This window comes from Humulus lupulus, chromosome 2 (genome assembly GCF_963169125.1).
Source record: "Humulus lupulus chromosome 2, drHumLupu1.1, whole genome shotgun sequence".
Lineage (NCBI taxonomy): Eukaryota > Viridiplantae > Streptophyta > Magnoliopsida > Rosales > Cannabaceae > Humulus > Humulus lupulus.
Genome location: NC_084794.1, coordinates 201,325,853 through 201,340,814, shown reverse-complemented (window position 1 = coordinate 201,340,814; position 14,962 = coordinate 201,325,853). Strand labels below are relative to the sequence as shown.

Here is a 14,962-nt window from a genome sequence, read left to right as displayed (position 1 = left end):
CGACATAAACCCCGGAGTCATGCCATGAAGTTGCACCCAAAAGTTGCACCCAAAAGTGTAACCTGTTCAAAACCACAGCCCGTGGATTCTCTCCTACTTTTAGACACTCAAAAACCAACGGGACCCGATCGAAAGTCCATGGACTGCCTTCCATCACACGTGATATATCTACCTCATGGTAGAACTGAAAAAGATACCGGTTCTGCTCAAGCTCCTTAACGTATACCCCCCGTCCCGGTCTCCACAACGACGCCATTTTGTGTTGCATCGCCTGAAAGTCAAAACATCTGTCTGTGAGAAAGCGACCAACCAAGCACCATCTAGCATCGACTTCAGATAAATCTTCCACTCCTTGATCATATATTAGATCCTCCTCCTCTTCATTTTCCAGTGAGATGTTCATGTATTGATCCTCCAGGCTTATTTCACTATTACGGGCTTCATTGTCTTCCATTGATAAGATGATAGTTTGATACAGAAACTTAAGAAATTATACAAAGACAGAGAGAATATCTACCATGTCAAAAGACAAGACTTTATAAAAGAACATATATTAGCTATTAAAATAACATATTTTTAAAAATATCCCTTTAGATAATCTAAGCTCTTAACGAAGTCTTTCAGTATGCCCAATTATTGGTGGGTTTCAGCGGATAAAATCGATGAGCAATAATTCTACATCTTAACTTTGAAGGAAAGTGGCTCCACATGTAACTGATCATACGAGTGTTCAGCTATAAATAATAACTCGTCACCACTTTTTTTTTCTAGTTGATAATAATGCTCTTAGTTCACGGTGTGCCATTTGGGTGTTTTCACATAATGTCTTTTAGTTTCATGCCTACAGATGAAATTGATATAGAGCAAGGACAGAGTCACTTCACATGAGCACATGGTATTTGGATGATTGGAACCATTATGTCATATATACCTTCACTCTTTACAATTGCATGAAAATGAGAATTATTGCATCAACTATAACAGAAAATGAAGTAGAAAAAAACTAGATAGCCAAAATAGCAAAATTATGACTTCAGTAATAAACCAAAGGTCAAAAGTTCAACTATATGCCAAAATATAAATCAAAGCTCAACATTGCATGAGCTGTATAATTATAACCCCCCTTTGAATATGTTTGCAGCATGTGAACAGAGCACACAATAGGAATATCCTCATGCTGCATTCCACCAAATCTATAGCAATGAATTAATGAATTTTTTTTCTTCTCTTTTTTTGTATAGTTCACAGAGAAAAAGAATTTGGTTTGAGTTTAAACTAATGCGACTTTTTGCAACTAGTAAGCACACAGTCCTCCAAAAATTGGGTTAGCTGAGAAGTATAAAGTTTTGGGTCGTTTCTGAAATGATCAACATGAGGCGTAGACACAAAATTGCAGGCCCTCACCTCACGCCCGGCCCTCCTTTGCTTCTCAATAAATGATTCGACAGACCCTGCTGGGATGACTCTGTCTGCAGAGCTATAAATATATAGTTGCGGACAGCTTGGTTGTTGTGTAGACAATAAACCCAACACATCAGAAAGTCTCCTGTAATATCACAATAATCATATTCATATTAGAATCCATGACCGTGTACAAGTCAAAAGTGAAGCACTATGGCAAAGAATTGATATTGAATCGAAAGGGTACAGAAGCAATTTATAAAAAGACAGCATTGTTATATCTTGCGCAATAAAAAAAAGGGATTCATAAACATTTTACTATTTATGTCAACTTCTTTTCTAATCTATCAATTGAAAAAGCTCCTTTCTAAACTACTCTGTTTTGTGTCAATTCTCTCTTCTATCAAATGCTTTATGGAATACTAATACATGGTACATTTTTGACAAACCGCAGCAATATGCTCGATAATATATAATATAACTTAGTTTTATATTATATAATAAAGGAAAAAAATGATACTTAAGTAGTGAAATATTGGCAGGAAAAGGGATTATTTTATTTTTCAATGAAGTAATAATTTAAAACTAAGTTTTAAACTTTTAATATAATAACCATATCGAAACAAAACCATCCCCTTAATGATTGACATAATGTTTGATACTGAAAATTCATGAAAAGGTGGTTAAATTGTTAAGTGAATTTCAGCAGACACACTTGGATAGAGTTACAAAAGCGCACAACCAAACTATGTGAGTTTAATGCACTGATATGCCTGGACAAATATTATGATGTCCAAAGCAAGCAAATATACAGGTAATGTATGTATGAACTTAGGCTCTATATTATACTCAAGTTCACAACTCCATGTTTCATCAAATTTATCTCCCAATATTGTAACTTGAAATTCATTTCTTAATCAAAGAGAACACATACACTTCAATTAAACAGGCAGATGATAATAATTAACGAATCATTGGTAGTGATTTTTGTGATAAATTACCTGTTCACCGCTGGAAGGTTCAAAACCACATCAAAAAACTTCTCCAAAACCAACATCAAAGCTGCTTCAGTTACTGCTGGTTTTGGTTCCACAGCTTCCTTGGTGTCAACCAAAACTCCAGTTCCCGACGCATTCAAGCTTATGGCTCCTTTTGTTGTCACACTAGTCTTCTTTAAAAATGCAGCAGAGAAACCTGAAGCCCATACCTTCATATAATTAAGAATACACAAAATATAATCAGAACACAATGAACTAGAAAACTATGCATCATTAAGATATACACTAAACAAGAGAATCGCTGTCCAATTCTAACAAAAGTCTTCCTGACCACAAAATAGAATCTCAGTGGTTACTAACGCAAAGCCATCTTTTGTTGAAGGCATATCTTTCATTAGTATGTCATAGTAAATATACATCTCATACACCAGATGTTTTCATTACCTGTGGGTCAGGTGCTGCAACAGGTGCAGAATCCACAATGCAGCCTCTAATCCTTCCCATTAAGGAAGGATCCTGCTTCTGAAACCCCTCGAGGATAGCCCCATACCTGTTAACAATTTGAATAAACTTACACAAATCAAATCAAGAACTTTAAAAGGAGATGAAATTTAAAGATGGCTCCAACAAGATATAGTGGCATATTGTTCCGAGAGTCTAATGAGAAATAAAAGACTAAATGCACTCACGTTAGCCATCCAGTGTTACTGAAAGTATGAAAAACCAGGTTCTTTCCATGCTCCTCTTCTAACCATTCAGCCAAATGGTCCACAAGCAAGTTTATGTGCTTCTCGGCTTTTCCTCCAACTTGATAACTAAGAATCTCAGACATTGGAAACGTGAAGGTGATGACATGAAAGCCCCTTGAGGTATACCATTCTGCATATCTCTTAAGATGCTTCTGCTTTGCTCCCAACCATCCTAGCAAAACTACAACTGTCCTAGACTTGGCTGATGAACACTCAGAACCACCTGAAACATCTATAGCGGTCGGCTCAGGCAAATGCCATCTGTACATAACATCCGCAGGAGGAGATAAACCATGTAGATGTGTAACTGGCTCTGGTGCTTTGACCAACTTAGCTGATTGAAACAAATCAAGGAGAACAGGGGAACAAGCAATTGAAGAACTTAACGATTTAGGAACAAAGTTACAGCCCGAATGAGGAATGGGAAAATTAACACTTGGTACGGGCACTCGTATTCTGGTGACAAACGATAAGTTTGCGAGCTTAGAAACTGAAATATGCGAAGCCCACGAAGACTTTGGTTCTTGTAATGAATCATGGATTGAAGAATTCAATAAATCCGGGGAAGAAGAGCACGTTCCTGGGGATTTATGAGATTGAGACGGTAACTTATCGGAAAACTCATTCGAAACAGAAGCAACGGCAACGGCAGTAGCGGCAACCAGAGGTCTTTGGAGGATTCCAGACAAGGAACCCATATTCAAAAACTGCACCAAGCCCCCAAGACTCTCAAAACAATATCAACCGAACCCCAATAAAACAACGAACACGCTCTAGCCAAAGCCAAAAACAACCGAAAACCTGAATACCCAGAAAGCCAAAAACCGAGAATGAGAAACACTTTATCAAAACGGTTGGGGATTTTGGCGATAACCCTTTAACAATGTAACAAATATACGATATGGGTGTTTAACTTTATATCGAATTATATGAGAGTGTCAAAAAATAGATTGATTATTCACGAAGTAGAAGAGAATGGACGCAAGAATATGAGCACAAAAGATAAGTATATTCCCATATATATATATATTCTTACCTCGATTCTAGGAACTTTTCGTTCAATGAAGTCGGGCTGTCAAATCTTCTCTGACAGCCCGACTAAACTCATAAAACGTTCCTTAAAAGGATCCCAATACGCGTTTCTGTGCAAGAGTAATTTGATTAGGATTGGGAATGGAATATATAATAGCGAACAAATTTAAAATTAAAATGCAAAAATTTGCCACAAAATTTAAATATGTTTTGACTCAGATTCAACTAGTACAAGGAAACGACAACCCAATTGGAGAACGACACGTATGCATTGCAAAACATTTTTAAACGTGTAACAAAGTTTAAGAAAACAATATGAGATGTTGTCAACGTTGATGTTTCCAGATAATCAGGAGTCTATCTGAAATGACGGTTTTCTCCTAAGGGCATCTCCAACCTATTATCCTATTATGGTGTTGCACCAACACCAAAATTAAAGAATCTTAGCACTATATTTTTTTTCCATTCCAACCACAACACCAAAAGTTACACCAAAAAATATATTATTTATTATTATATTATTTTTTAATAAAATAGAATATTATTTTTATTATTATATTATTTTATAGTTTATTTATTTAATTAATTAAATAAAAATATCATTATTAATTATCTTTTGTATATTTAGTCAATTTCAATGTTAATTTTATTTTCTTATAGTGTAGAGTAAGAATTTTCACACAAATTAAAATAAATTATATAAAAAATTAATTATGAAATATTTGAAATTTTATTTAAAAAATTAAATTATATGTGTATTTATAATTTAAAAAACCCAACATAAAATATAGACTCAAATAATACTCATATGTTTATATATATAAATATATATATAAGATATAAATATATTTATCTTTATAAAAAAAAAATATATATATATATATATATGCCGTGTGAACAGTGCACGGCATATATGCCGTGGCACTGTTCATCCACGGCTAAATAGAGGAGAGATTGCAGTTGGGTTGGAGACTGAAATACCATTATACGGCATATAAATGCCGTAATGCAGTTGGGTTGCATATGCTCTAAGAAAATTCGAAGGTGAGTATGTAGTGACATCAGAATAATATTAAAAATGAATGAATAAAAACACGAAAAAGAAAATAGAAGGGTAAAATTGGAAATGCAGGTACGGACTACGGTTAGGCGACATTAACGAACCCTTGGAGGAAAACCATAGCCACTGACGCCGTAAAGCGACAGCTGAGAAAGAAAATCGTGTCACACAATGACAATTTTCTCCTTAAGCCTTTTCTATTTTTCCTGGATTTCAGATATTTTTATTAAAAAAAATGGTAAGGAGGCTTTTAATTTGAATTTGGCGGGTTGGCGGTGGGTGGGTGAGTGTGAAAGGATGAACCAAAGAAAAAAAAAATAACTTACCAGGTCTGAGGAGACGGTGAGAGGATTGGGTATTTATTATTGTTTGGGATGAGGGAAAGTGGCGAGAAAGAGAGGTCAAATTTATTAATAGGAATTTGTTTGGTGGTGCTACAGGATGAGGATTTTCACCCAATTCAGTCGCCTGCTCTGCTCTGCATTAATGGGACCAACCTCAATTATTCAACGTTTATTTTTCTTTTAAGGATATTCAACATTTAGTTTACATCTTTGCGTAACCATTTAAAAAAAAAAAAACATTTTACATCTTTTTGAATTTTAAAATTTTCTGATCAGTTTTGTTTTAATGATTAAAAAAATGATATATTAACGAATATTAATTTATATTTAAATATTTGTTTTGCTGATATTTAAATAATTTTAAAATTAATAAAATAACATTTAAAAATTATAATAAAATAAAATTGTTGGTTTGGATTTTCGTCCCCCCTTAATTTATAAAATTAATAGTGCACAGACGTAAGAGAATATTTAATGCAGTAATAAATAAGAAATGAAATTTATAGTGATTCGGTGATTAATGATCTACATCCAATTTAGTATATTGAGAAATTATATTAAATAACTCAAAATAATAGCATAAAGAAATTAATGTACTTATTTTAAAAATGGTAAAAAAATGATCATTTTATATTGTTGATTATATAAATTCTCATTTTCTATCATTCTTTTATTTAGTTAGGAGTGTATAACTGTAATATAGTGGTATATATATTAGTTGTAATGCCTTAATTTCTCATAAATTATCGAGAACACGGATCATAATCATAAATATTGCTCTTTTTATTGAATAAAATCTTGAAAATACATATATGGATCCATGGTTTTACAAAAATAAAATAATTGTCTTTAACATATTAAAATGAGCAACATTTAAATAAAACTTTAAAAGAAACCATTCTTTAATAAAAATAAATAAATAGGCTCGCTTAATCTTCCTTGGCCAAATGGTCCCCACGAGTACATCACGAAGCTCCTAGGTCCCACTCGCCACCGATCTTTCTATCTTCAATTGCTTGAAATAACAAACATCATAAGGGGTGAGCTTCTAAGCCCAGTAAGGAAAATACAAACAAGAGTTAGTCATATAATCATTTAATCAACATATCCTAAATTACACAAGAGTCATAACAAAAACTTATTTATACTAATCATATCACATCACAAAATCATAGGTCATATCATAGGCTAAGTCATAATCATAAATCATAGGTCATAAGTCATAATCGTAACTATAGGTCATAGATCATAATCATAACTATAGGTCATAATAACAAGTCAAATATAATAAAAAGATATGTGTTTATACAGGGGTGGCAATTAAGCCCTGGACAATAGTCTGTCATACACCGGACATCAACTTAGGTCCGTCATAAAATTTTGGCAACCGAGCCTACCGTACATAAGTCTGTCATACATCATTGGACACCTTAGATCCAGACACACTTACCCCTTTATTGTACCTGAAATGTTAGATCATAAACTAAATTACCTAATTTTCCTTTATTAATTTTCCTAATCGTAAACTAAACATAAACTAGATCATAAACTAAACTACCTAATTTTCCTTACAAAATACTGGAATATTGGAGACAAGAGCGGGATTGGAAACTCCTAAAACCAAACATAAAGAAACCATAAGTCCTCTAGAGAAAAGAAGTTGAAAAAAAGATCTAAACCATTATTGGAATAAAGACTTACCCAAAACCTTAAGTTTGAACACCTAACCAAAAGTCATTACAACAAGTTAGGTTTTTGAAATAAAAGGAAAGAATAAGAAGAATGGAAATGGAATAAACCTAGAGATTAATGGTACCTTAGATAGCTTAGAGCTTCGATCTATACATCAAACACCGAGATCACACACAAGCTTACTTCCCAAGTGTTTAGAAAAGCTTGGACTTGAAAGTTTTTAACCCCAAAACCCTAGTGTTTCTCTCTAGAACGAACTTAGCAACTTGAAGGCTCTGAAATGTGCTTGAATGATGAAGAGAATGGCTGAGTGAAGGGTCATGTTTATAGAGTTCAACGAGTGAAACTAACTCCTTTTAAAATGAATAAATAAATTATTAAAAATACATTTTTCGCTCAACAGATGCCCAGAACTCGGTCAAAAACGTTCAGGAACACGTCAAAGTTGTTGAGGGTTGTTTCTAGTTTCGGATTCCACGAAGATTAAAAAAGGGCTACTGGAGTCGATATATCGCCTACACCATAATCCCGAGGGTCCGTGGTTTCGTTCGTGCGAAGTCGACATGTTTTCCGTATCAATCATAGGTGATATATCTGCCCTTATAGCTGCGATATATCGGCATACACTGATATTTTAAACATGTTTTTGAACACTTTCAGAACACTTGAATTTGTTTAAACCACTTTGATTGAATAAAACGTGATCCTAACAGATGAGGGAAGGTTCTAGACCTTCTAGATCTATCCTTTATTAATTTATTCATCCAAAATGCTTAAATCCTTAATAATCATACATGTGACAAGTGTCACATTCTTAATTATTCTATCTAAACCTTAGGTTATAATAAACAATATTTATAGGACCAGCTATATTAATCAAACCCTATGTTAAAATTAATATTTCTAAACCATAGGTTAAACTTATAAAATCCATAACTATGTCTACGAGTTTCTAACTAAATCCCATCTGTAACGCCCTCCTAATCCAGGACCGTTACAATGTGTACTTAAAATTGTGTTAGACCTGCTAATTAGGTCATTTGGCTTAAATTGTGTAACTTAAAAATTTTGGTCAAAGAACCATTGACTTTTATTTCAAAAGTGTTATACAACATGGGATCCCAAAATATTACAACACAATTGTTTAAAAGGGTAAACACATAACAAAAGTTACATCAGCCGGCCTAAGCAGCAAAATAGGGCTATAACCCTAGTTCCTCTGAGATAACCCTGGCCGTGATAGTCGAGCAGCCGCATATGTACACGCTGCCATCGAAGCTCTCCAACTCATGGCTGGTCAAGCTTTCCCTTTCCCTTTCCCTTACCTGCACCACAAAGCACCCGTGAGACGAGGCTCAACAAGAAAACAGAATGTACGATAACAGAGAATATAACTTAAAATAACCATTCAACAAATCAGCTGTTAGGAGTATGTCTTAAAAGCATGTAAAAGACATTTATTATTTCGATGAATAAATAAATACAGTGGTCTATTATTGTTATATTTAGATTATTAAATTATTGTTTGAATAATTTTGTAAATATCAGAAAATTTCCATATTCATTATTGAGGATGTGATCTTCTATTAGTACGAGAGAATTAAGATCACATGAATGAATAAAAATAGTCAACAACAACAAATTGAAGTTATGGAATTCTTTAATTGGGGTTGTAAATACGGTTTGCTGAGTATCATGTTGATACAAATAATCTAGATTCAGATTATTGATGTGGTAAGACATCTCGGTAAAGGTGCTTTATATAATATGATTATATATGACATGGACCGATATGAATAAAAGTCTTTATCCAAAAACCATTTAATAATAAAGACTTGTAATTCATATCATAACTGATGATAATTTATAGATCAACCTAAATCCTGAGTGTTCATGAACTCATGTTCATGTTTATTAAATCTTTTGATTCATTCGTTAAGGTCTCTTCAAAGAATGAGGCTAATGACTTTTGTTTTGGAGATTTAATATCATGGATGGTTGGGAACATGTATCAACAATATGGAATCTAATCTTTCCTAACGGATCGTATATTAGTTCCCTTAAGGGTTAATTCTGGAACAGAATGATTTTGAGTTCAAATCTATAATTAGATTATAGATTAATTATTCACTAGTGAATTAATGGTATTTAAGGAATAAGAAGAAAATTAGAAATGTAAAATGGTAATTCTTCCATTCTAATTTATGAACTAATTAATTAGAGGGTTGAACTATTGTAAGATGGTTATATCATTGGACAGCTTAAAATAAGATTTATGTAAAAGTATATCTATAACATAAAGAGTTCAATTCTGAATTTATAGTGGAGAAATATCATAATTAATAAATTAACTATTATAATTAAAGAGTTTAATTATTTAGCTTCAGTTTATTAGAGCTTAATGTTATAGGCCCATGGTCTCTGAAATGGCTCAAACAAACACTGACAAAGATAAATACAAAAATTGGCAAAATGACTTATTTGATAAGTAAAATATTTTTCTATGCACCAAACATAATTATTGTATAATTATGTGTAATTAACTAATTGAGAATTAATTAATTATTTGATTTAACAAAAATATAATTAATTTTGGATTAATTTATTTTTGGGATTTTGGTATTTAAATAATAATAAAAATTGGGAAAAATCACATGCCTTCCTTGGCATGTGGTACACGTGTAGAACAGTGCACAGTTACTATGCTACACACATAAGAAGTTCATGGCAGTTTCTTAGTTCCACAATTTTAGTTATTTAAATATTAAATAAATAATGAGATATTGTAATATGATTAAAATATTATTATTTAAACAAAATCTGATAATTGATTAGTTATTTTCAAATTGTTTAAAATAACTAATATTTTATTTTTAATATATTGGATATATTAAATATAGGAGATCAGTTTTTTAGAACGATACTTTTCAGTGATAGAAAATATATCGTGAAATCTCCTTGAGAGAAATAGAATAGTGATTGCATAGGTCACTGTTCTTCACAAACTTAGGTCCAAACTTTATCAGATCTCATGTGTTGAAAACATCTAATAAATAGATTTTGCCAATTATTTTGTATAGCGAGCCCACACTCGTTCTTTGTGTGCTGAGAACATTTTGGAAGATCTTGGTGTGAGATCTCAAGGATTTTTGCCATACAAAAAGATAGCAGCAAGGAAGGACTTGAGGTAATTTTCTATTCGTATCTTTGATTCAATATATATATGTATGTGAAGAAGTAGATCTAGAAATCTTGTGGGGTTAAATTAACAATTTTGATTGTTGTTCCACTGCGTATAATCTCTGATTTGATCTATAAAAACCAACAAATGGTACCAGAGCCATCTTCACAGATATATATTGAATATGTGTGGGTTTAATTTATGCATTTATTTATTTTTGATGAATGAATGGATGGCTTAATATGATTGAATGCATGAGAATGTTGAATCGTTAATTGTATGGTGTTTTTGGGTTAGGATTTGTTTATGATTAGATCATTGTGTAATCCATAAAGGGACATAGGATTTATGTAATTTTATTTGGTTTTTGACACCATAAAATTGTAATTCCGATCACACTAAGTCAAAATGAAGCTCGGGATTCAGAATTCAGCCACCGTTCCTCCGAGGCCACCCTCTGAGCCGCTGTCGGGGATGTCGTACGGACGGGTCCGTACAAGTGGGCCCCGACAGCACCTTTTGGTGCCACGTGTCCCCGTCTTACTGGTCCATAATTTATTTTTATTTTTATGAAATTAATCTGTTATTTTTTTAAATTTTAAAATGTTAAATATCCTATTTATTAGAAATTTGATACTTAAATAATGAGATAAATTTGTTATCCTAATGAACTTTTTTGAATATATTATTTAAAAATTTATTTTTCTAAATAACAGATTTTAATCAAAATTATTTCAGTTTTTAATTAAAAGTTGCTTTAATTAAAAAGGAAAATAAAATAATGATTATTTAAAAGTTTTGTTTTAATTAATCAAGATAATTAGAAAATTGTTTTCTTATTGTTATTCTGGACCAACGACACATACCCTACCGAAAGTAAAGTAAAGAAGCCCGATGGCGATCAATGCGGTTTTATTTGAATTTTATAAAGAGTTTGTAAAATTAGAAATACCCAAAAGCACTTGGTTCAACATTTATTGTTTATTTAGTTAAATAATTATTTTCATGTGATTGATAATATATTTATGCATTTTGTGCTATACATAAAAAACTCACACAGTCATTATCATACATCTCATTGGTAGAAACATGATTATTAGGATTGTCCTATATGTTTATATGATTTGTTTTGCGAAACCAATTGCATATAAATTACTTAGTTTTATTCTTTGAAAACTTGGTAAAATATCACACCGGTTTTAAGTCTTTATGACTTAATTTCTTTAAACCAACTTTATTTTTGTACGCCCTAAACATCCGCGCACTATTGGCGAGCTGGAAAAGGGCCTAATCCAATCCGCCACGTGTAAATTGTCCACCCGGAGCTGTTGTTACGGGCTTCCATTTGTCCAGCCCGAGCTGATTAGAGGGTTTAACTGCTACTCGAGGGCAGCGGGTCAGCAGTATGGATGTCACGAGCTGGCGCTACGTTGAGCTCGTGATGCGGCAGAGATCTGACACCCGAATCCTTGTAAAGTCAATCACGCAATATAAACGTGCATATATCAAACATCACGTGTCTATTCCATTCCCAAATTCTCGAACGTACAGTATAAACGTGCGTGTTCAGTCATCCCACGCCTAATTTGGGCCATGCGGCCCATTATCCCTCCTTACCTATTGATTAGACCACACTTCACTGTAAGGTTAATAGGAATTAATCATCAGTGTCACACAGATGACGTGAAGGGTAAAGAGATCACGGGATGACCCCATTGCCAACCCGAGTATCCTCTTCCTATAAATACCAAGATCCTGGGCAGTGCAAGGGGTTGGCATGTTTTTGTAAAGAAATACTCTGTAAGAGATAGCCAAGAGATGTCAATAGTATCAACTGGTGGACTAGAGAGATTTTAACCTTCGAACCACCCAAAAAGAAAGGAGTGATCACCTTCCCATGATATTAATTTCTCAAGTCTATAATTTAGCTATTTTCATATTACGGTTCACCAATTAGGACCAATCCATTCTACTTATTCGTATAATTACCTGTTGGCGAAGAACTGCGTCAACAGTTTGGTGCTTTCATTGAGAGGATTTAGATTGGTGCTATCGCAAAAACCTGATCATGGTGGTTACTCGTTCGAGACATGGTAACGAGGCGAATCAACATGATGGGCAGGAGGCCCACCATGCTGCCATATCCGATGAACAAAACCCCGAGATCCAGCAGCGATCGGGAAAGTAGCCGATGGGCCAAGACGACACGAGAGTTTGGCGCCCCGACCGCCAAATCTGAACCTGGGTTTCCTGACAGTGATAGAGATGGAGAACATACAATTGAGGAGTCAGCTATCCAGAGCAAGTAAGCAAATCGAAGAAGTCTTGGCCCGGCTACCCCCTCTTACAACCGACGTTAACGTAGGAAAGAGGCAAAGTGGGACTCACAAGTCCCACATGGATAATCGGCCCAGACCCAGTCGATCATTCAGAACCTCAACCCCGAGTTCTGCACCCGCATCACACCACAACCAAGAAACTATGTTTGAGGAGTTTCCCAGGGCCAATCAGCAATTTAGTCGGTCAGTCTGAACCTCGACTCGTAGCTTAATTCCACTGTCGAACGCTCCCAGAAAGGCTCGTGGCAGCTCGCGGAGGAGATCCAGGGAAGGCTTGCGAAGACAGCCTGCTCCGGCCAGCCTTCCCGTGCAGCGGTCCGACCACCGAGCGCAGGATGCTGGAGATGGTAGAGTACAACGGTCGTGAGCTAATTTGATCAGCCCGGACAGGACTAGGATTGCGTCACCAGTTAGGCATCCCCCATCGCCGATAAGATACCCATCTCCTCCCCGTCCAGTTCGAGACATTCTGACACACGGGAGCAGCAGAAGAAATCCTCCTCCCGCCGGTCCTTCCCATCGCAACCGAGCACGCGAGGAGGTCCCGGATCCTCACCCTCAGCAGTGGGCTCCAATCTTTTCCAACGGGAGCTACTAGACCGGGAGCCAGCGAAGTGGCAGATCCAGTGGAGACCTGCGTAATCGCTTGAATTCAGCGCAGAGCCCTCGGGCCACTTCGAGGGCCAACCTTCGAGATCGCCTCAATTCGCAGAAGGGGGATCCGACTAGAAATGGAAGTCATGCTCACCGAGGGGATGGTCTTTCCGAAGTATGTGACAGTGGGAATGTCCCACCTAACCAAGCTCAAGCTTGGAGGGACAATAACCCGCCTAACGCGTACAACGGAACTGGAGCTGTTGAACAGCTGCAGAACAACCAAGGGATTAAGGACCAAACCCTAGAGCATTTAGCTCAGATGGAGGAGCTGATGAAGAAGATCTTGTCAAAAAAGGAGAAAGACGAGTATGACTCGGGGGACGAGCTCAAGTTTTTTGCCCCCAACATAGCAGCCACAACGTACCCGTCGGGTTTTCGGATGCCCCACCTGTCAAAGTTTGATGGAGATGGAGTCCCATCGGATCATTTGGGTATGTTCAACACCCTGATGATGGCCCATAATATCGGCCCCGAGCTGAGGTGTTTGATATTCCCTTCCACCTTGACTGGGCCAGCTAGGCAGTGGTTCAAGTAGTGTAAAAAGCATTCCATCAGCTCGTGGAAGAATTTTTCTGCTGACTTCAAGAGGGCGTTCCAAGCTTCTCAAGCTGCCCGCGTCAAAGCTGACACCCTGGCAAACGTGAAGCAACAGCCCGGGGAACCTTTGAAAGCTTACCTGAGCAGGTTCGTAAACGTCGCGGCCCGAGCCAGGGACGCAGACGATAGTTCCAAGCTTATGGCCTTGAGGACTGGAATCCTCGTTGGAGGTGGGCTATCGAAAGAGATACAGAGAAGAGGTGTCAGCATCATGGATGAATTCCTAAACAAGGCCCAAGAATGGATAAACTTGGAAGAGGCACGAGCATCGGTCGCGGGAACTAGCCAAACCCTGGATCAACCCATTGGAGTGGAAACGGATGTCGTAAAAACGACTCAAACCGTTGCACAAAATAACCAAGGAGGTGGAGGTAAGAGAAAAGGGAGCAGCAAGGGCGGCTAGCACGGTTCGAAGAAGAACAAGCCCATGGAAAAATTTAAGCCAGTCTACGTGGCTTATACCGAGCTCACAAACACTAGGGAACACATTTTCCTAGCAAACTCTGCCCGCCTCCCCTGGAAAAAGCCGGAGCCTTTGAAACACCAGAAGGCTAAGAGGGACCCTTCCAAGTTCTGTCGATTCCACAACAACATTGGCCACAACACTGACGATTGTAGGCATTTGAAGGATGAGATCGAGACACTCATTAGACCCGGACCTTTGGCTCAGTATGCGCGGAACCGAGTTCCTACTAGTCAGCCAGCTCCGGAAGCTCCGATAAATCAGGCCGGGCCCCGGATAAGTCAGGATACCCCTCCTCCTATAATAGGAGAAGAGATATCCACAATCTCCGAAGGCCCCCATTTGGCCGGCACGAGCAGAGGTGCCCAGAAGAGATATGTCAATGAGTTGAAGGCTCATAACGGAGTGGAATTCGTCCTGGAGCAGCATCTACCCAAACAGCAACGATT

At 36.3% G+C, this 14,962-nt stretch overlaps 1 protein-coding gene across 1 annotated transcript; it reads right to left on the bottom strand.

Moving 5' to 3' along the window:
• Nucleotides 1–1,008: 1,008 nt before the first annotated feature.
• On the bottom strand, nt 1,009–5,339 carry LOC133818879 (uncharacterized). The gene is made up of 6 exons (XM_062251982.1): nt 5,321–5,339; nt 4,185–4,290; nt 3,089–3,949; nt 2,844–2,949; nt 2,403–2,608; nt 1,009–1,546 (listed from the first exon to the last, which is right to left on the bottom strand). Exons 3-6 carry the CDS (start codon nt 3,844–3,846, stop codon nt 1,276–1,278), a joined length of 1,341 nt encoding a protein of 446 aa, XP_062107966.1. The 5' UTR covers nt 3,847–3,949; nt 4,185–4,290; nt 5,321–5,339; the 3' UTR covers nt 1,009–1,275.
• Between the last annotated feature and the right edge of the window lie 9,623 nt (nt 5,340–14,962).

Excerpts from the sequence above, each read along its gene's own strand:
- LOC133818879 (XM_062251982.1), bottom strand. The coding sequence starts at position 3,846 with ATGGGTTCCTTGTCTGGAATCCTCCAAAGACCTCTGGTTGCCGCTACT. Across the intron at positions 2,950-3,088 it reads AGTAACACTGGATGGCTAAC|GTATGGGGCTATCCTCGAGG; the intron begins GTGAGTGCATTT and ends AATTGTTAACAG. Across the intron at positions 1,547-2,402 it reads AACCTTCCAGCGGTGAACAG|GAGACTTTCTGATGTGTTGG; the intron begins GTAATTTATCAC and ends GTGATATTACAG.